General features: G+C 45.0%; 1 protein-coding gene across 6 annotated transcripts in view; it reads right to left on the minus strand.

Annotated features, from left to right (window-relative positions):
• Positions 1 to 22783, minus strand: part of pde1ca (phosphodiesterase 1C, calmodulin-dependent a) — a 68615-nt gene that overhangs the window by 12371 nt on the left and 33461 nt on the right. For all 6 annotated transcript variants that reach the window (XM_076971865.1, XM_076971864.1, XM_076971869.1 and 3 more), the window contains 3 exons: positions 1425 to 1538; positions 874 to 1056; positions 422 to 488 (listed from right to left, as the gene is read on the minus strand). In XM_076971865.1, coding sequence (XP_076827980.1) covers positions 422 to 488; positions 874 to 1056; positions 1425 to 1538 — 364 coding nt within the window. The remainder of the gene's footprint in view (positions 1 to 421; positions 489 to 873; positions 1057 to 1424; positions 1539 to 22783) is intronic.

Genomic DNA, 22783 nt, shown 5'->3' on the forward strand with positions numbered 1-22783 from the left:
CTCTTCATAACACTATTGAGGAATTGTTTGGGTGGAAGACCATTTTTAGAGAATTGTTAAACCAACACTTGAACAGATGTCAACAGCTGACACACCCATACAACACCCACCATCATAACAGTGTCATTGCTGTATTGACAGTCTGCCACCAACATACCAGGTCGGCACTGGTCATCAAACTAACCAGTAACAAAGAATGAATATATGAATCTGTTACACCAAATGGTAACAAATGGACTACAGTCTATAAATTTACACTGTTAAATCAAGATAGGTAGACCAGGTAGGTGTAAGTTATTAAATAAAGTGAGTGGTGAGAATATTGTAGAAGTAATAGTTTGTGTATATTGCTTATTATGTAGGTATAGGGGAGGAGATTCCTACTATTTAAATGGCTGATATATTGGCCCAAGACCCTGACCTTGAGCACAGTGATCACGTTGGGTGGATAGCTTAATCCCACCATGTTGGACGTCCTGCGGTACATCCTGTTGGAGAGAGGGAGAACGATCTCACATTAGGCAGAATGTTTTGTGTTTATGGAGAGGGAGAGAAGGACAGAGGGAGAGAGGGAGAGAGGGAGAGAGGGAGAGAGGGAGAGAGGGTGAGAGGGAGAGAGGGAGCAGGAGGGAAAAACACGTAAGGTTGCAGCAGGATACGAGTGGACCTCTCTGCATCCCTTCCAGCAGTGGGTGTAAATCAGTAAATCTCATGCTGCAGTGTAATGGCTACTACATCAAACACTCTGAAGACCTGCTCATGCTGTCTGCGCGTCACAGAGCGCTTCCACCGCACACACACACACACACACACACACACACACACACACACACACACACACACACACACACACACACACACACACACACACACCTCTCCACGAATATCCCAGCCTGCACGGCGTGCACGATGCTGCGGAAGCGTGGCTTCTCCTCGGAGCGGCGAAGCATCAGACCCATCTGACGCGTGAAGGTGGAGGCCAGCCAATCACGCACCTCCGACGGCACCGAGTCGGACTGGATGTCACTGAGCTCATCCTCCGTGTCCACCAGCCGCCTGCAGGCAAACACACAAAAGGAGGATAACGGTGCCTCAGAGTAACAACGAGGCAATCCATGTCGCTTTAAATCACATCTAAAGCTGTTTGAGACAAGATCATAACTAGACACGCACTTCAAGTAGGGGAATTCACATAAGCAAAACTGAGAAAATATCTAAAGGTTTGTGGTATGATTGCTCAGAACTTTCATTGCTTCTGGCACACAATCTGCATGTTTCCACAATAGCAGGAAGAGAGAGAGGAGAGCTGACAATTAAATAAATGGTTAGCACCGATGTAGATAAATGTAGATGTTGCAAGACCATTACATTTAAACTCTTATGGTAAGTGAATGGCACACGAGTCCCTTCATAAGCCCCATTACCGTGTCTCCTCGATATACACCGACTCCAGGACCGACGCTGCATACTCCAGGTTTTTTTTTAGGTCGACCACAGAAGCCTCGCCGCGCTCCAGCTGTTTCACCAGACATCGCAACCTGAGGTCAGACAGACAGACATCACATTAATAGAAAATTAATACAAATATTAATTTACAAAAATATAAAAAAAATACAAAAATAAAAATTGTAAATAAGATTTTGGGAGTATTTGAATGTCAACTCCATTTTAGCAGCATGCATACATGCTAATGGGTCCCCAAGTTCCTCATCACTCTACTCAACACCAAGCAGTGTGTTACTACACCTTACTGCCTCTACTCAACACCAAGTGTGTTACTACACCTTACTGCCTCCACTCAACACCTGTGTCTTGATAGTCAGTGTCATGGTGCTGCAGTCATATACACGAGCATAAATCTGTAAACGCTTCACATCAACATGGTAATGTTGCTATCTTTTCAGTAGCATGTCCATCATGCTGACGACATCATGGCCACAAGTTCCAGTCTATCAGAACACATTACAAAGCAGCGGCGTGTTCGGCCGAGCGGGTGGAGGGGTCTCAGCCAGTGGGTGGAGGGGTCGTCTCAGCCAGCGGGTGGAGGGGTCGTCTCAGCCAGCGGGTGGAGGGGTCGTCTCAGCCAGCGGGTGGAGGGGTCGTCTCAGCCAGCGGGTGGAGGGGTCATCTCAGCCAGCGGGTGGAGGGGTCATCTCAGCCAGCGGGTGGAGGGGTCATCTCAGCCAGCGGGTGGAGGGGTCGTCTCAGCCAGCGGGTGGAGGGGTCATCTCAGCCAGCGGGTGGAGGGGTCGTCTCAGCCAGCGGGTGGAGGGGTCATCTCAGCCAGCGGGTGGAGGGGTCATCTCAGCCAGCGGGTGGAGGGGTCGTCTCAGCCAGCGGGTGGAGGGGTCATCTCAGCCAGCGGGCCAAGCGTGCTTTTCTCTTTATTGCTGTGTTTTGCGATGGGGCTCTGTTTATGGACTGTACGGGGGCTCTTGGAGGTTGACGTCTTTGCTGACGTGGATCACAGCAGTGAGAGGGTTATGTGCAGATCTTGTCTGCTGGCCTGCGCTCATGTGTTTACCACGTGAGACGCACGAGGGAGAAAGGTTTGACCCAGTTCCTCTGCCTGGGCCCAGAGAGTGAGATCCCAGCAGGGGAAGGAAGGAAAGAAACATGCTAAGCTGTGCTCTTCAGATGGAGATGGGTTAACCCTTTCACGCTGCATCTTCCTGTGCAAACTGAACTGAAAGTCGGCACACACGTCCGTGTTGACCCAGTCCACAGCCAAGATTTGGTGGCCTAGATACCGTCTGCCTAAAGTACAGATAGTTTTCTTTTAGACTTGCACTTATTACAGACTGACAAGAAAAAGAAAATGAGAAATTGAAAGAAAATCCAAGAAAGATGTTTTTTTGGATTTTTTTTTCTTCTTCATAAAAATGCATAGATTGAGAAAGACACAGTGCATGTTTTATGGTTGTTCTAGACCTCCAACAGGAGGCGGTTCAGAGTACGGGGGAAGGGCCAGAGGGAGGGGCCAGAGTAGCAGGGGAAGGGCCAGGGGGAGGGGCCAGAGTAGCGGGGAAAGGGCCAGGGGGAGGGGCCAGAGTAGCAGGGGAAGGGCCAGGGGGAGGGGCCAGAGTAGCGGGAGAAGGGCCAGAGTGAGGGGCCAGAGTAGCAGGGGAAGGGCCAGGGGGAGGGGCCAGAGTAGCGGGGGAAGGGCCAGGGGGAGGGGCCAGAGTAGCGGGGAAAGGACCAGGGGGAGGGGACAGAGTAGCAGGGGAAGGACCGGGGGAGGGGCCAGAGTAGCGGGGGAAGGACAAGGGGGAGGGGCCAATGAGTGGGGTAACTCAGTTATAGGCTGTTTGTGTCTCTCACAGGCATTTTCATGTGGATGGGCTGCTCATGTCTGCGTGAGAGAAGGAAGACTGGACTGGGGTCGGATGATGCGTGAGCAATAGGAGAGGAAACACCTTCCCTCCCACCCAGAGGACTTCGCTCACCCAAACAAACATGCAATCAATGCCGCAGGTCAATGTTGTCCTATTAGAGGAAAATGTATTTAGCAATGAATGCTTTTCTCACTAGGGCTTTCGCTGTCATACACTTGCAGGTAGGAGGCATGGGGTTTAAAAAGCCCAGAGGATGTGAGACATTGTTGATTGAATGTGCTGAACATGATTGTGTGTGTCTGTCTTTTTGTTTGTTTTGTGTGTGTGTGTGTGTGTGTGTGTGTGTGTGTGTGTGTGTGTGTGTGTGTGTGTGTGTGTGTGTTTGTGTGTGTGTGTGTGTGTGTGTGGAGAGATAGAAACATGTCTTTTCTCAGTATTGATCTTCCTGCAGTGCTTTCACTCTGAGGGGGCTATTGTCTTTGACAGCTGATTGCTGTTCATTCTTATTGACTATGTAATACTTGATGAGAATAACACAATTAATATCATATACACAATACACTGTATTACTGTATTGTACTATAAACACAATGAAGCATATAATTACTCCCAAGAATAAAAAAACAGCATTCCTGAAATTATTTTTTTTAATAAAAACATGCAATTTTTCTGAAGTAACATTTCTGAAGTCTAACTGTTACTAGGCAAGGCTTGGCTGTTTCTTCACATTAGCTGTCACGTATGACCGTGTCCCCCTCCGTTAGCTGTCACTCCGAACCCCTCGTGTCTGTGTTCCGTACCTGTTTACCCCGCCCCGCTTGTTTGTCTCTGTGATTACCTCGTTAGTTCCCACGCCCCTTGTCATTACCGTCACCTGCCCCTTGTTTAATGTCATTGTATTTAAGCCCCTGAGTCTCCCTTGTCCTTTGTCTGGTATTTTGTTTGATTTGGTTGTTTGACAGTCTGCTGTTGATCTGTGTACCTGACCGTGGTGTGTTGTTGGTTTTTGATTCCTTGTCTGTTCTCGTATCCCTTGTCATTGTCATGCCCGTATTCGCCTGTTACTCGGACTGCCCTCCCGTTATCGACCCGGACTGGCTAAGCGACGATGAGTGTGGTAACTCCTTTAATAAATCTCGCTCTTCTCAGCGATTGTGTCTGTCTCCTCGCTACGCAGCACGAGAAACGTTACATTAGCAAATAAATCTCTCAAGGTCACCTATTTAAGTGTAAATATTGTGACCTGTCAGGTAGGGCAGCTATTCTGGCACAAAAATCAAAATTAAAGCATGTACCATAACAGCAGCGTTTCAACAAAGTTTGTAGGTGGTGTGGTTTGTCAGTGAGAGGACTGTCAGGTGCACGGAGCCCCTCCCATCTACAGGTAAAGGATGCACAATAATGAAGCAGGTTTCTGGGAAGAGACTGAGAGGAGTCGGTGTTCTCACTCTGTTCTTCACATTTCCCTTCTGTTTCATCATGAGGCTGCAGTCTCACTTTTAATCCTTCCCATCATGCCCCGCCGCTGCTCTGTCCTCCTTCCTTTAAATTTTCCCAACATGCTCTCCCACCATCCTTTCCTTTAACTTCTATCCTCTCCCTCTGTCTGTCCATCCCTCTTTCTCGCTCTACCTCCCTCTCCTTGCATTCTTGGGTGGTCCCTCTCTTTCTATACTGCAGTGCAGTATCATAGGCATTTTATCGTCGTTTGGTGGTGTGTAGGAGATCTGGACTTTAATGGCCAGTGCTAGTCTTGGGGGGACTCTGGGAACACCACCAGAGGGGACTCTGGGAACACCACCACCATATTTACATTTCTGGATGCAGGCCATGGATCTGGCTGCCACCATGGGACAGGCAATAATTTTTCACAGGAAAAGCAAAGCCAGTTTATTTCGGATCAGAGTCTGACCAATGACACAAAACTGGGCTCCCGGATATTCGGAGCGTAAGAGGGGACAGTGCTGGCCTACTTTATGAGAGACGGTATAAAGTGATGAACTCCAGATCCCAGCTCTGTCAGGTGCTTGGCTGCACATGCCGTGGAGGCTGAAACACGAGAACAGAAACGTCTGGCCGTTAAACGCCGAGGGCCGGAGCGCCCTGCGCTACGAGGCTGTGCTGTGGGATAAAAGCCCAACTTTGTGCTGACTGGGCTGTTTGTGGTGACATTGCCTGAGCTCACGGGCTCATGGTTTGGGAAACAGAGTGCCACATGTCCTCACGCTCCAGAACCATGGAGCTTGCTCTGATGACGCATTATGCGGACCGTGTCAGATGACTGGCACGTGCGGGCGTGGAGACATATGTCCGATCCGTGGGGGAGGGGCGGCACGCCTTCCGGCCTCTTCGAGGGAAGGCAGGATCACAAGGGCATGCTGGGAAGAAGATTCTAAACATACAGGGCTTAACTCTCCAGCAGGATGTTGTCGATCTAAGACGGAGCCTGGGTCACCGCTCGTGCTCTGTCTCATGACGCGTCCCACAGGGAACTGAGCGGGAACAGTGCTAAATTGGGCCGGAGGGAAAAAAGCACACAACAACAGACTGTTCTCCCACTGTGGGTTGCTTCCTTAAACATCCTCATAAATAATTCTGCCCAGTAACAGGTGACTCATCAGTTGCAAAAAAAAAAAAAAAGAGCAACCATCCAATCTCACCGCAGCACATCATACTTTCATCATACTCGCAGGCCATGGACTCAATGCACAAGTATCATGAAGCTTTTGTAATGATGGTGCCGCAAGCATTTAGTGGCAGTTTTGTCATGAGTCTTTGGTAAAAAAAAGGCTTTTCTAGAATAAAGAATAAGTGGACAAATTTATATTTAAAATATGTTCCACATCAGTACGCTGCTGGCATTTGTGTTATATGATTGCAACTTGACGCCAGTGGTCATCCAGCCCAGAGTCAGCTGTGAGTGCTGTTAACCCTCAGGGCAGGTCAGCGAGGGGACGGTGTTAAGCACAAGGCACATTAGCGTATTTCTTCATGGCAGACTGTTCAGCATGCCACTAAAAAGTCATGGCATATGACGCAGGAGGACAGACATAACTCGCATGTCTGCTGGTGGGTGCGTGCGTGTGTGGGCGTGTAACCTAATGTCGGTGAAAGCACAACAGAGCATGTAAAAGCCCTTTAAACCCGTTAATCAGACTCCTTACAGCTGGCCCGCGTGTTTCAACAGTCCCTCTTTAACTTCAGCCTAATTGGATTCCACCGGAGTTACTCGTGTGCGACCAAAGGTAGGAGCAGACATCAGTGACTTACAAATCCGCCTGCTAAAACCATTCTGTCACAGGCCACCGGGCTTGAGAACAAAACGCAATGCTTAAGCATGATTTGGATTGTCCAACAGTGCTGAAACTGCTCATAAGCTCGTCCACTGATAACACTTCAAAATTGAATTAGCTTTTTGACCCCCCTGAGCATGCTTCATGTAAAGTCACTACCCTCTATCGAGTCATTGTGCATGTTTCATACCATAAAGACAATCTCCTTATAATTGAATATGCACATCTGACATAAGAATCTGTTAATCCAGCTCTCGACGCTCATTATTACAGACTGCTAAAATCCCCATGTTTGCACGAGCACCAGGACACCTCAGCATGTCTCATAACGGAGACACTGTCTCCTGGTGAGAGAGCTGAGCAGGAGCCTCAGCACACAGGCTGATGTTTGAAAGGTATCAGTGCTGAGGGACGTGAGAACAGAGAACATGGGAGGAGCTGCTGGTCTCCTCCACAGCCTGGACCACCTGCTTCATTTACGAGTTCGATGAAGAAATAACAGACTGAAGGCAATTGGAAGGAGCAAGATGGAGGAGACACTATGGAGGTGTGTAGAACGTGAGAGATAATAGCTCGAGTACCAACTTGGTGGGGGAAATGTCATCCTTCAAAATAGGTGTTTACAGAGTTAATGAACATGCTTACCTAATCATGCCCGTTAATTGCAAAAAAAATAAATAGATTTCACATTTGCGTATAAACATAAATCACACATGCACAATCAAAACGCCCGCACAATTTTTGCATGTCATAGACTCATTTTCATCTAAACAAGTTACAAATGATTTCTTATTGTTGTAGTTTAGTCACTAGGAACTTAGTGTAGTTAGTTCCAGGAAAGATTTTTCACTAAAAGCCACACTGTGACCACCCCTGCTCGGGGGAGTCTGCCCCTGGCGAGGGGGAGCAGTCACGCTGCTTTAGCAAATCCAGACACTGAATAACTGAGCTTCTGCACCAGTGGAATCACGGGTCCCCTCTTAATGGGTTTGTTAGTCCACTGGAACCAGCACCAGCTCCACCATCTGCACTGACACTTTGTTGATGGAAAAATAACTGTGAAGTTAAAGGAGACATTGTCTTGTTGTGGTTAGATCTCGCAAATACCACTAGGTTCCAATTAAACTTTCCCTACTATGGCACCATGTTCCATTACTATAATAATTTTAATCTGAGAGTCACTGTTGGGTCTAGAACATCAGATTGGTATCAGTTCAAGAGCAACAATATAATTGCTATTTCTTGGCGGTCCTTAGCCACGAACAAGGTAGTTAAATCAGCAAAGGGGGAATGCAGAGGCCCTTTGGCAAGACAGGAGTGTGATGGCCTCCAAATAGATCACTGAAGAATGACCTGACACCACTACATCCATCTCAGGCTGCAGGTCGACACTCCAAAGAACAGACAGGGTAGGCAACCCAAAAAAAAAATCAAGGTCTCTAGTGCTGAAAAAGTGGAAAGTAATGTACAGATTACATTTATCGGTCTCTGGAATCAGTCCCATCCATTCCAGAGCAGCCAGACGAGAGGGAAAAAAAATGTGTAACTTCAAAGATACTAAATCCATCCAGAAGACCAGCCAAAGATTAGAGGTCATGAAAGTGAACGAGACTGGGTTGTCTAGAAGGTTTAAGGTCTGGAGTCAAAGAAGATGGGCAGAGGTGTGGAGATGGCGAGGCGCGGCCCACGCTAGTCAACACCGCCCTGGACAGAAAGGCCACGCTTGGTGGCCATGCGGAGGTATTTATGGTGCTTTGTACAAAAGATGCTCAGTAGCTAAAGGGCAAGTGGACTGAGCCACGTCAGTCAAAGAGCCAGTAAAAGCCACATTAATCAGGAGCTCAGTCAGACCTTCTCACCACGGGTTCTGACTGGAAACTGAAGGTTGATCTTTTCCCAGCATATATAATAACAATGCAGCTGTGGTCAGATATCTCAACCTCCACAATCTACAAAGCAACTGGTCATGCTGGAATTGAACATGTCCTGGGAAAATCATGTGGCGAAGACCAATGACAGGAGGCATGTTGTGCACCAGGCACTGGTAGAAGGCTGCAAAAGGCAAAGTTGTTGAACCCACTGTGTGTCTGTGGTCATTGGCTGTATAAGCATTGCAGAACATTCACTGTGAAAAGCACTCACACAATTTGGTTTAATCAGAGATATAAAGAGGAAGGCTGTAAGATCTGCAACTGAAGCTACAGATTTTGTTGGTGCTTGGACTCAAACCGAGGCCACCTGGACAAAGGTGTCTGATGTTCAAAGACCCGATCACCCCAGATCACATTACTGATGATGCAGCCCAGTGTACCAGTAGGATGTATTTAGACCATCTTTATTCATCATTGAATGAGGGATGGATTAAGGAATGTTCCCCGTACCTGTTGCCTCCTGCTGGCCTCTAGCAGGGAGGAGTCTGACATGTCCAGCTAGCCACAGAAGAAGAACATCAACAACAAGAAGACTCTCTCTCTCTCTGTGCACTCCACTCCCACAGTCTGGTCTTCCTGTATATGTTCTCTAGGGCTGTGGACACACCTCCAGCACCTGACTCCACACTGCCCCCTGCTGGCCCTGTGCTATAGAGGATGTGCCATCCAGTGTGTTCATTTAAAACCCTCTGTATACTTCTCCCTTTGTCAGTCATTGTCTGGCTAGAAACAGAGACTTCTTCATCTCTGATTATTTTTATTGATTTATCTAGATCTTTATTTTTACAGGTTGTCTCATTGAGACTTGTCGTCTCATTTACAAGAGAGACCTGTTTCTAATACAATATAAAACCACCATTAAGCTAAGATAGAATAACAATTAAATTATTTACATGTTGTTCATAAAACCTATCATAAAACATAACATACAAGAGATATCATTAAGTTTAAGACACAATAAAATGAACAGTAACTAAATAACTAATATTCATAAAACATAAAACATAGCATATTTATTTATCCTAACTTGCTAATGTGGGATTTGCCTGAATTAATGTGGCAAACATTCCAGGTGGGCTTGGTAGAGAGATTAATGACATTAGTGCATACAGTACATGGTCAACAAAGATCAAAGAGGGACATTATTCACCCTGGCAAAGCTGCAGTCTGCACATGTCTCTGCCACAGCTTCGTTTTCTGTGTTTATTTGACAATTTACTTTACTGCGTTTTCATTGTAGTTCATGCATATATAACAAGGGCATTCATGCATGACATTGTCCGGCAGCAGGAAGAATTCTGAACTGTACAGGGGCATCTGCTCATGTTTTTCTGGTCCAAATTGGGAATACCGCCAGACATTACTTAAACTCAACTCAGCATGTCTTTCACTCACTGACAACAAGACTGCAGGTAAACCTATCCATATATATATATATATATATATATATATATATATATATATATATATATATATATATATATATATATATATATATATATATATATATATATTTATATATTTGATCCAATATATGGCATTATGTCATTATGTATAGTATAAGAAGCAGATTCCCTAGATATTGACATTCTACCGCTGGGCACGGAAGCAGGGAATTCCGATATTCTAAATACAGGTATAAATCTTATACTGCAAATTTTAGATGTAAATATCTACATAATGTGTAGTAACAGCCTTATTTATGAATAACTATAGCCCCTTAAAACCAGGTTACTGTGTATATGTAAATAAATGTTGCATTTTACACTTTAATAATAACACAGAGCAGAGTGGTCAGCATCCACATTCTAATCCCTTGTAGACTGTGTTGTATCAGAACTGATTCAACATCACAAAGTGATCCTGAAACTTAGACTTCCTCTAAAAATGGACATGTGTGTGCTCACTCCTGTGTGCTCACTTCTGTGTGCTCACTCACTCGAGCCTGCGTGGATCAGTGTTGGAGCAGTAAGGCGTGATTCAGGGCTCTTCTCTAAGCCTGAGGATGATGAGCTCAGGTGGACAGGAGGCTTTTCCATCACCTGATAATCCACGTGATGGACTTTCCGAGCCCCAGCTGCCCCCTGGCAGAACATGATAAGCGTGGCAGCCGCTGGAGACCCCTCCTGTGGAGACCCCTCCTGTGGAGACCACTTCTGTGGAGACCACTTCTGTGGAGACCACTCCTCCGGTAAATGGAACGTCTCTGTCTGCCAAGACCCCCCCCCCCCCCCCTTATGCTTTCATTACTGCTTTATTATTCAAGTCTTGATGGACTGAAGTGGACCAGAAACACCTGGGTCTTAAAGGCCTCGGGTCCTGGGCCCTCAGCAAGTGCCAAACCTCCTACTTCCAGGTCGGGCTGGCAAGGGGGCTGACTCGAGGGACCAAGGTTAACCTGGACGGGTCAGCTAGACTTAACACACCAGGTTACTGTGCAGATGTAAACACTCTTGAAATAAATTTAGCATTTTGCACTTTAATATAAAAAATTTTATGTGCTCATTTACTCTATACGTTCAACTCTGCATGTAATAAATAATATGTGACATTATATTATAAAGATGGACTAAACCATGGTATGCACATTTTTTAATGAACTTTGTAACAATACAATACAATACAACAGCTAATATAGCACAATACCCTGACATCCAGATTTTCCCACGGCGAGCATAATAAATACTATGTATTTTGTTTTGCTGTTATATATTTCTGTCTCTTTCCACTTTCAGAAGTGCCCTTGGCACGAGTCGTTGGATGGCGTTGCAGGTTTGACGTTTTCTGAATAGGATGGTGTAGGATGGAGTAGGGTAGAGTAGGATGGAGTAGGGTTGAGTAGGATGGAGTAGGATGGAGTAGGGTAGAGTAGGATGGAGTAGGGTAGACTAGGATGGAATAGGATGGAGTAGGATGGAGTAGGGTAGACTAGGATGGAATAGGATGGAGTAGGGTTGAGTAGGATGGAGTAGGATGGAGTAGGGTAGAGTAGGCTGGAGTAGGATGGAATAGGGTAGACTAGGATGGAATAGGATGGAGTAGGATGGAGTAGGGTAGACTAGGATGGAATAGGATGGAGTAGGATGGAGTAGGGTAGAGTAGGATGGAATAGGATGAAGTAGGATGGAGTAGGGTAGAGTAGGATGGAGTAGGGTAGACTAGGATGCAATAGGATGGAGTAGGGTAGACTAGGATGGAATAGGATGGAGTAGGATGGAGTAGGGTAGAGTAGGATGGAATAGGATGGAATAGGATGGAGTAGGGTAGAGTAGGATGGAGTAGGATGGAGTAGGGTAGAGTAGGATGGAATAGGATGGAGTAGGGCAGAGTAGGATGGAGTAGGGTAGAATAGGATGGAATAGGATGGAATAGGATGGAGTAGGGTAGAGTAGGATGGAGTAGGATGGAGTAGGGTTGAGTAGGATGGAGTAGGGTAGACTAGGATGGAATAGGATGGAATAGGATGGAGTAGGGTAGAGTAGGATGGAGTAGGATGGAGTAGGGTAGAGTAGGATGGAGTAGGGTAGAGTAGGATGGAGTAGGATGGAGTAGAACAATTTCAATGGTCAATTATTATAACAAAGGCGGAATGTGTTTCTTTGCTAATGTGATCTGGGAGTCAAATGTGCTTCAATTACAGTGTTGCTATTGCTTGCATTAAATACCACTTATTTGTGAATGATTATGATTCGCTGCAATTAGATATATACTGTATATATATATATACATATATATATAGAGAGAGAGAGAGAGAGAGAGAGAGAGAGAGAGAGAGAGAGAGAGATGTATTACACATTCACCTCACTATTTGGCATGGTTTGGCATGGTTACACCTGACTGGTGCTTCATGAATTTAGAGTGATATTAATTGATACAATAGATGCAGTGTGTCATTTAGCCCTCATGCCCTTGTTTGTGTAAACACCCAGATGAGAGAGTTCACTCTGTTCTAGGGTCTCTCACGTCTTTCTCACAGTGGTCACTGTGCTCACGTGTTCCTGTGAATAGTGGTCTATGGAATTACTGGCATCCTCAGTGAAATTTGGTTTAAAAAAAAGACTACGGAAATGTTATTTTTATCAAAAGTTGTTTTTTTTTAGAAAATACACCATGTTGATCACATCTGTAGAAATGTTTGTGAGCATCACTTATTTGACTTAATATGGCCATTTTAGATTTTTTATAATTTTTAATAATTGCAAGCTTGTCATCGGAGACTCTCAGTTTGACTACCGTGTAAATAGAGTTGACACACAGACCACACACGCACAGTCATGCATTAATATGTGGAAGATCAAAGAATAAACAAATGAAAAGGCCAAACTCAAATGTTCTTGATCTTCATTCTTTAGCTTTATACCTTTACATGTTCCTATTCACTAAATAGGGCAATAACTAATAAACAAACAACCGGATCAAACAACCGGATCTCTAAAGAAGCTACACAGAAGATGCCCATGTTGTATTTTTCAAACATATTATGCCATCCATTCAAACACCCAAACTACAAAGTAATCTGGAATTCTCTAAAAATTACTGTAGTTAAGTTCTATAGTCAAATGAGATAAAAAAATAGAACTTTTCTGCAACACATCTCAAAGGTGAGTTTGGCATAGAAACACCTCAACGGTGGGGTTGGCATAGAAACACCTCAAAGGTGGGGTTGGCATAGACACACCTCAAAGGTGGGGTTGGCATAGAAACACCTCAAAGGTGGGGTTGGCATAGACACACCTCAAAGGTGGGGTTGGCATAGAGACACACCTCAAAGATGAGGTTGACATAGAAACACACCTCAAAGTTGAGTTTGGCATAGAAACACCTCAAAGGTGGGGTTGGCATAGAAACACATCTCAATGGTGGAGTTGGCATAAATATAGACATCATCTTGCAAAGAACCTAATCTTCACTGTGAAGCATGGTGGTGCATCTGAGCTTACGGGTGGTGGACCTGTGGTATTTTTGTGGTAACAGCCTGAGGCATCTTGTTAGGATACATGGGTATCATGGTCTCAAATATCAAGAAATATAAGATGAAAATTAAGCAAACACCTCCAGGAGTTTGAGACGGGATCATGGTTTGACTTTCTTTAGAGTTCCCTCATATTTTAAGCGCAAGATCTGATCAAGACATAAACAGCAGATGTTGATAAATGAAGCCATTTTCATAGTTTTGTTTTTGTGTCTTTCTTGTGTTTTAATTGGGGAAAGTACCAGCAATTTTGAAATGTACTGGAGGCAGACTGCTTAAATGTCATAGGAGAGCGGCAGTATCAGATCTCTCAATGACATGCGACCCAGGCGATGTTCCTATGACCTCTCCGTGCATTAAATTTAGCCGTGTCCAAAGTGAATCTGAGCAAACAGGATTCCACACAGTCGGCCCTGTGCCTTCTCACCCTGCACGTGTTCAGACAACCCGGACCAGCCCTCTGCTAGCTCTCCTGAAGGTTATCCCAGCAGACGCACTCACCCAGAAAATGAGCCCAACATTATTTTGATTCCATTTCCTGTACGGCTGGGATTTAAATGGAGCCTGCTTGTCTAACCCTCCACTCTCCAGCCCTGGTCATTTCATGAGACGGCTTTCGTGCGTCAGACACCCTGCCGTTCAATAGAGTGGACCTGCCCAGCTCCAGACGGTCAGACCACTGTTATCTCCTTTCATCTCACATTCCCTCACTCCCACTCGTTCTGTTACATCCAATCATCACGACGTGTGAAGAATGCTCACAAACATACCTGAAAGCGTGTGCGCACACACACGCTATGCACGCACGCATGGAGAAACACACACACACACACATACCTTCGCACACACACAGGGCTCTCAGGCACAAATATAATCAGGGACACACAGGGAGCATGAGTTTCAGGGTATGTGTGATATATCCCACCGCTTCATCATACCTGACAGATCAATTGTCATACAGAATTAATGATGACAGCTGGTCTCAGGGCTGTAACAGGGCTAGGGGAGGTAACACTCTTCATGCGTGGAGTGTGTCTGAACGCTAGCTGCAATGCAGCTGTTTCACGAGACTTCTACCAAGCACACCAGAGCTGATAGCAGAGCTTTAAAAAAAAAAAAGATGATTACCACAGAACATACACAAAAAAGCTGATGACACAGAGATGTACTCAAAAAAATCCCCTGACTTTAAAAGTGGGAATGTAGCAATGTGTTCTCTTTGAACATGAAGGACCTTGGTCCTGGAAATAAAATGGAAGCTACATACTCAATATGGCAAAATAATGATTGCTCTCCATCAGTCACCCAAAATACGAAGCAACAAGAAGCAAAGGGAAGAAGAAATGAAGCTCCCAACATCACCACATGGTGAAGCGATGTGAGCACGCGTGTTCAGTGACGCTTCAAACGAGGGCGTGTGCACATAACACAGGGAAGGCGTGCAGGCCGGCCTCACTCTGAAACACACTTGATCTTACCAGCGAGGGAGGGGCCCTGTTCCTCTGTAACCGTGGAGATGGGAGCAGCTGCAGCACGTGGGGGACGTGGCCTGTGATCGTAACCGTGGGTGAAGAGTTTAATGGGCGTAACGGCTCACAAATTACCCCCCCACCCCCCGTCCTTGTTGGCTAATGCACTGGGATGGCCTGGCACTGGCCATGGCGGGAGACAACTAAATATTGTCTCACTTACAGACGCTCTCCTGCGCACAGAGGGGCAGTGTGTGGTTGTCCAGTGGAAGACCGATTGTCTCAGCATGTTCTGATGTGGTTAGACAGTAGGGGAGGCTATATGAGCCAAGGCTCAGAACAGCACCATTTCCCTGGGCTGGGTACCCAAAACCTGGGCAGGTCCATGCTTGGGCCTGAGGAGTGGGTCCAAAGCTCAGGAGAACCCACTGCGGGGGTTTCATCAGCAGGCAGTAGCACAGGAATGTCTGCGTAAACCAGCTCCGTTCCTGATGAGCACAAAGGCCAGATGCACTGCCCTGAATCAAATTCATAACATTAAAGGATGCTATTAGACAACTAATTGGATCATTCGATCGATTTAAATACAGTTATACATTGTGCTGGTCTGAGTTTTTGAGGTACCATGTGGCTTCTTCGCTTTCTGAGCCACTGTAAGGAAAACAGAATATTAATTTAGGGCTAAAAGATCCATCTTGTTTTATTAGAGTCTAAAAGCAGAATCAATTACTTTTGTTCAGGGTTCTCTTTTTCACTCCTCTCAGACCTTTGCTACTACCCAGAATGCAGTTTGTATGTATTATTTAAAATGGTCTGTTTCTGTGATTTACTAATGTTCTATACTGTACTATAAAACATTTTTTCCCTTGTAAAAAGTATTTTTGACATATAAAACACTAAAAGTGCTGTCTCCTCTCCAAGAACTTACTGAACCCAATAACCCGTCACGCCAAGGCGTTGGCATCCTAACTGTTCCTCATATAAAATAAAGAGAAATCACAGTAGATAACACAGCATTCTGGTAAAAGGCACTCTAACTGCAGAAGTCACTTACTTCCTCAGCACAGGATTCAGACACACAATATTTAAATCTAGACTGAAAACGTAGCTCTACGCACAAGCCTTTAGCTAGCATACTCTGCTCATGCAATGCTATTATCGAAGTCATTCTGACCTGTACGCCTGCGTTGTCTATACCTGTCCATTTTCTCATCTCATCCCCTGCCTCTACCCTTTCTCCAAGCTCTCATCTTTGGATTACGCTCCTTGCCTTTGAATTGGACCCTGACACACCTTCAAGCCTTAAACTGAGCTGAATCATACCACTGGCCAAAAAGTTTAGCCAAAATTCAATAATTTGTCCTATGCCTATATATGCACTTGTTTGCATATCTTCTAATATACATTCTCTTCCTGCCTGTCTTTCCCTTGTCTCTGAGCTATCCCGGCTCCTTTATGCGTAATCCAACTGAGATTGAGCCTCCCTGACCATCTGTCCCTAGATCAGGTCTCTACCAGCATGAGGCCATTTGCCTGCCTGTCCACCTGTTCCTGGGCCAGTCTCTACCACCACAAGGCTGTTAACTGCTGTGTGCCTGATGAAGGAAGCCCTTGACCTTTCTCGAGTTGGCCTTGCACCAGACCTGGACACGATACACTATTGTCACATCACACTTCAGAATTAGACTGTAATGCAAATATAATCCCCCTGACTGCGAACATTATTCCTCGTGTTCACATTTAGTGTTATCTATTGTCATATCATCCATGCTGTTATGTTGTCTGGTGTTGACCAGAGGAGGATGGGTTCCCATTTGGAGCCTTTGTTTTTATTTTGCGGTTTCTTCCTCTAAGCCTCAGAGAGTTTTAACTCACTGCTGTCGCCACTGGCACGCCACTGGCTTGGGACTGGATCCAGACATACGTAAAATTGCTTTGTGACAACAACTGTTCTGAAAAGCAATATAAAAATAAATTGAGCTTTGCTTTGATTTGATTTGCTTTGGTCTAAAAAAAGAGCAAAAATCTGAATTGACCATTTGAATCAGTTCCAAGATTAATTGAACACAACACCATTGTTCCATACATCACAATTATCTTTCATGTCAACTGACAGCTTTAACCAAAGCTTTCAATTATTAACTAAAGTCTGGACCTTGTTTCTTTTTTACAAATCAATATGCAATTTCAAATCGTGAAGTAAAAACTCTAGTAATTAAAACAGCAGTAATGAATTTAAGAGAAGGTATATGATGTGGGCAAGGGAGCCTGGTTGGTAGTTGTAGGTTCAGGAATTAATTGCAGTCTTAAAACAAGTGTTTATCCAAGAGTTTGGATGAACAAGAGTTTATCCATTTTATCTTAGCCTGGCAAAACAACCATTCAAAGTCAGAAGTAAAGGTGGTTGTGAGATTTAATGAGACCCAAAGGAAATAAAGAGAGGTTCATTGTTAAACTTCACTAATAAAACCCAATCAGATAGTCACTCTAGTCACAACTTCAGGCTGATTTTACATTTGTATTGCCAAAGCTTTGAGACACCAACAAAACCTAATTGTATCTGTGATGTGTGTGGACTTGGTCACTTACTGTCCTTCAGACCATGGCAGGAGTGAAGGAACCTCACTGTCACTGTGCTGACCTCTTTATGTTCACCAAGAACCTACGGCAGCCTCTCTCTCTTGGTGTCTCTGTTTGCATGTTTCTGTGTTGGAGATGCCTCAGACTGGTATTGCTCCACACTCACTCACACACACACACACACACACACGCACGCATGCGCACGCACGCACGCACACACACACACACACACACACACACACACACACACACACACCACATATCCAGACAGTGAATAAGAACACTGGAGGCTAAACATGAAAAAGCGAAAAAGTGTCTGGTGGAAAAAGAATATATTCACTAATGCTTTTCAGCTTGACATTTAACCAGCACAGGGCCAAGTTCAGAGGGTCTACAGTGGGGATAAACATCCTGTTGTATTGCTTCAGCACCAACATCAGTTCCCCCGAGGCCAGAACATGACAGAGTAGGCTGGGCTCCACCACTAGCATTAGCTGGACTCCACTGAGAAGCAAAGTGAATATATCACATGTAAAAGGTTTACTGCTGAACTAGCGATACAGTAATTACAATATGCCATGTTTGTTTATCTGGGTCATTTATAAAAAGTAGGCATTGCAGGTTATGCAGATGACAGATTGAGAGGGAGGATGGGATATTCCTTGCTGTTTCATTGCATAGAGCATAAATTACCAGCACTACCACTTGATTGCACATCTTATCTTGATGAAGTGACATTTCAAAAGTTCCCACTTCACATTTCCTAGTCATTTTTGTGGTAGATGCAGGTCTTTTCTATTAAGAGAAACCAATGTTACTAAGTCCACTCAACCATTCTCAGCAGCTCGCTGACCTCAACTGTTGATCTGTGATCAGTCGGAGCCAAACCGTAACGCTGGACACTGTTTCCACTCAAAAATACAGTTGACTCTTACTGTGTAGTTCTGCATTGCTAAGCACTGTGGGGGAAAAAAATCAACCCTGAAGTACAATACGCTTCATGGACACTGTTAAATAGCAGAACAAACAACCAGCTACAAAATGTATGTTTAGAGCATACACCTCTGTGGGGAAGGAGGCCTGACATAGAGCTAGCTTCCTGTGGGCCATGTGCTAGTTGTGGGCTGTGGGGATGCAGTGATGTCACAAATCAAGCATTTTCCCACTTCCCCTGCTGCGCTCCCATGACCTGGGCCCACGAAACATCATCCTGCTCGCAATCAGCGCGCTTCGATGACCAAATCTAGCCGAGCTGCTCCGATGCACTCACGAACACCAACCCTGCACTCTCCCTGCCAAAGGCAAAACTCCTTCCTCCTCAAAAGAGTCATGCTGGCCTCTACCTACCACCACCAACCCCCACCCAAACCCCCACCACAACCCCATCACCAGCAGCTCGCCTAGGGTTGCCACCTAGGTCTGACAAAAAACAAGGACACTGTCATACTGACACGGGGGGGGGGGGGGGGGGGGGGTTGAAATGTTACCAGGGGGGTGTAAAATGGACGCAGCGAGAAAAAAAAAACAGACAGATTTAAAGTGTGCAGAAACAGTCTAAATAGTCGTTTGAACTAGGGGTGACCTGCAATAGTCGCTGATTCGACTATAGTCGACTATACCCCCAAGTCGACTATGAACGTCGAATGTACATTCTAACTGCATGGAGGTGCCCAAGGATGTTACATGAAATGTCTTTGTTTTCTGTTAATAAATATTTAAAAAATTATGTTTGCGCATTAACAATAGGCATCTTCCTTACTACACATTAATAAATCACACCCTGCTGTTGCACAATCCAAACGAGCGGAGCTGAACACGCTACAGAATACGCAGCATCTGCCGAGATTATAATGGCTACTAAAAAACTTCAAAAGTATTTTGAAAAACATAAAGATGAGTCAAACAAAGTAAAGTGCAACTTATGTCATCAACGTCTTTCATTTCGCACAACAACCAACAGGTGGCAACCCTAAGCTCACCTCACCCAGTCAGGGAGCTGTCAGGTGTTTACATCCGAGTTTCCTTTTTTACTACATGCACACTGTATCATTACTCAGCAATAACCAGGAGCAGAACAGGTTTGAGGAGAAAGGGAGAGGGAATGTTTAGAGACACGAGCACTTGTGTGACGTCCGTCTTCCTTTCCCAATCACTGACAGACACCAGGCTGCTTCCTTTTCAATGTTGTTTCACAGTGCAAATGAGTATTGAAACCACAGCGCGTGTTCACAATCTATACTGCCATATTAAATGTAAAGGCTCAATTGCAGAGCGATTTCTCAAACTGCACTATGCAATTACACTGACAACTGAAAGGTACAACAAGCACAATCTTTTACAATAATCAAAATAACCGAGCAAAACAATAAAAAAATAGCTAACTCGTAGCCATCTCTTTTCTCGTAATTGTAACTCAAAGTATATCAATGGGAGGTTTGATTCAGTAAAATTAATCAACTAGAACACTTGCTCGTCTGCAAGTGAGTATGGCAACCACAGGTATGAACTTAAGTCTCGTCAGCATGCGTCTGCCCATATGGTACAAGTTAATGTTTAGCAAACCTTTCCGAGGCATTCTGGTTGTAAATTGCTTGGGAAATGCACATTTATTACCATAATTCTATATACATATATATGTATATTATAAATACCGCCCTAAAGACGTATTAGCACCTCAGTTCATCATTACAATATTATTTTTAATATGTAAGTGACATAAAGAAATGGAGCAGTATTTAATCACAGCACATGATAATCTTTCCTGCCCGAGTATCCTAGAATCCTTCAGTCCGAGCCCAACTGCATAATGCTTCAAATAGGTGCAGCTAAAACTTCTTTTTGCAGGAATTCTGTATGAACTATTTCACCCTGTACCACTTACAGGTTTTATACACCCCTTTAACAGAACAGGTCACTTAGGTTTGTAGTAAGTGGCCTGGCCTCAATGGTTTGTAATTCCTGGCCTCAATGGTTTTGTAAATCACCTAATATTCTTTAATATCATACCATCGTATTCTCAATAGTAAAACCTCTCTTCAGACAGGATTAATCAGTACCATGTTACAAGAAAGACGCATAGTTCTAAGGTGCTAGCTAGTGTCAGGAAATTTCTGATGGTTAATTAAGTCTTACACTCAAGTTCTCTGGCAGGGCTTTTCACTTGAGCAATCTGCTGCAGTTCTGCTGTGCATTGTGTTCATGTTCTGATGTTTCGAGGTCCAGACGATCTAACAGAATTCCATCAGTCCAGCTCTTCTGATGTGGTGACATTGAAAGCAAGAAAGAGACAACAAGACGTTCAGCCATCACTGGAAGTGTCACCCGGAGGCGGGGCTAACGCCTGTGATGTAATAATAGGTAATGTGACGACTGAGAACAGGGAAGTGATCGAGGTTTGTGATTGGTGTAGTGTCTTGACTGGGCGTCAGCCATTACAAATGCATTTCAACTGTATGCTGGTGGAGTGCACAAGCTCTAAAGAGCTGAAATTGCTAAGCTAATGATACAGTCAACAAAAGCACTGTGACGGCACGCATGCATTGCTCTTTAAAATACTATTCTAGTTGTAGATCTGAGTAGGTACAGCGCAGATGAACATGGGATATATGCACTCCCTCAGAACGCACAGCATTTTTGAACCCTTCATATTGCAGCTTTCAATTTTCATTCATGTGTGCAACATACATACATTCTCCCTCTGCAATCTCTTGGCTCACCTTGAGCTTCTCCATTAAAATGCTAACATAGTAAAGCCCAGATTCGGGAAGCTCCTCACCATGTGTTTGACAGAAGGTCCACGTGAACAGGAACCTTCAGGAATGGGAAGCTAGCCAGCACACGGAGCTCTGAGCGAAAAGGCACGGCAAGACGCAGGCACAGCTGCGTAGCTGCGCAGTGGGAGATAAACTCCAATTCATTTCTGCTTGCCCCATTTTCTGCAGGCAGAGTCGGAGAGGGGAGTGGGGCAGATCAGAAATCCCTCTCTTCCCCATCACCCTTGCTATGCGTAGCAATGACCACAAGGCAAATCCTCTCCAGCCCACGGGCAGCCATGAGAGAGGACGGGGGAAGAACCCCAGCTTTGAAGATGGGCTGTGTGGAGCCGCGCAGGCCATTTGAAGCCTGTGAGTCAGTGGAAGAAACGACGCGTGGAGTGAGCACAGTGCCAAAAGTCAACGACAGGGACCTCCGCTTTGAAGCTGCCTGAACTACTCTGCTTCATATTCATTTCACACGAAGCAGCGCAGACCAAGCTTCACTTCAGAGGGACAGCAGTGTCAAGAGGTGCAATCGACGAGGTAAGTATGCCAGCTTTTCCCTGAGTAATTATCAGGAAAGCTCGAGTGTGATTCGTGGACTGTGACATGATCAATTAACGAGCTAAAACCATTTGATGCAGAGGCAAGATAAGGCGACCTGGGTCAGACGAGACTCAGAATGCACATCAAACGTCCAATCACCCAACACCCTGCCGAGCGTAACGCCACATCACTAACTCACGCGCGTTTTGGGCTGACAACGTCTAAATGTTGAAATGCAGCCATCCGTTGAGAGTTTGCTTTTTGTCAGCAGTTGTGAGGCATTTCTCTCCCCCATATTTGCTAGCTGGCTTTGCAAACAGCTCTCAAATGTGTTCTGTCTGAATGGCTCAGAAACAACAATGATGAAAAACGAAGAGGACATGAAAATAGATGTGTTATCACCGGACAGTCAGTTCTGGACAATTAGGCAAAGCAAAAGCACAAATCCACAAAGTAAAAAAAAAAGAGAGAATAAACCTGTAAAGGAAGTATAAAAAAAAGCCCATCTGGACAAAGTGCTGTTGGACTTAAGCATCAAATTTATTTTGCCATGTGTGCGAAACAGATTGAGCCAGCAACAGGGGCCATCCGTCCGGAATGGCTGTGTGGTGATGAGTCGTTTCCGAATGGGCAGCCTGCCCTAATTAGATTACCAGAAAAGGCCACACTGATGCCCATTAAAACCTCCACGCACTCTGTGAGCTGTATCTCAATGGTGTGAAAATGAGCTGGGTCAAGAGGTATGTACAAACATCAGTACTAGCGTGACACCCGAACGCCTGAGCACACAAGTACAATTAGAAACCCCACAGCACTGATTAACTTCCGTTTCTCCAGTAGTCAGACTAGGGTCCTGTACGTAATGCATTACTGATACATTTCTAGTTGTGAACTGAACAAGA

This window comes from Brachyhypopomus gauderio, chromosome 13 (genome assembly GCF_052324685.1).
Source record: "Brachyhypopomus gauderio isolate BG-103 chromosome 13, BGAUD_0.2, whole genome shotgun sequence".
Classification (NCBI taxonomy): Eukaryota; Metazoa; Chordata; class Actinopteri; order Gymnotiformes; family Hypopomidae; genus Brachyhypopomus; species Brachyhypopomus gauderio.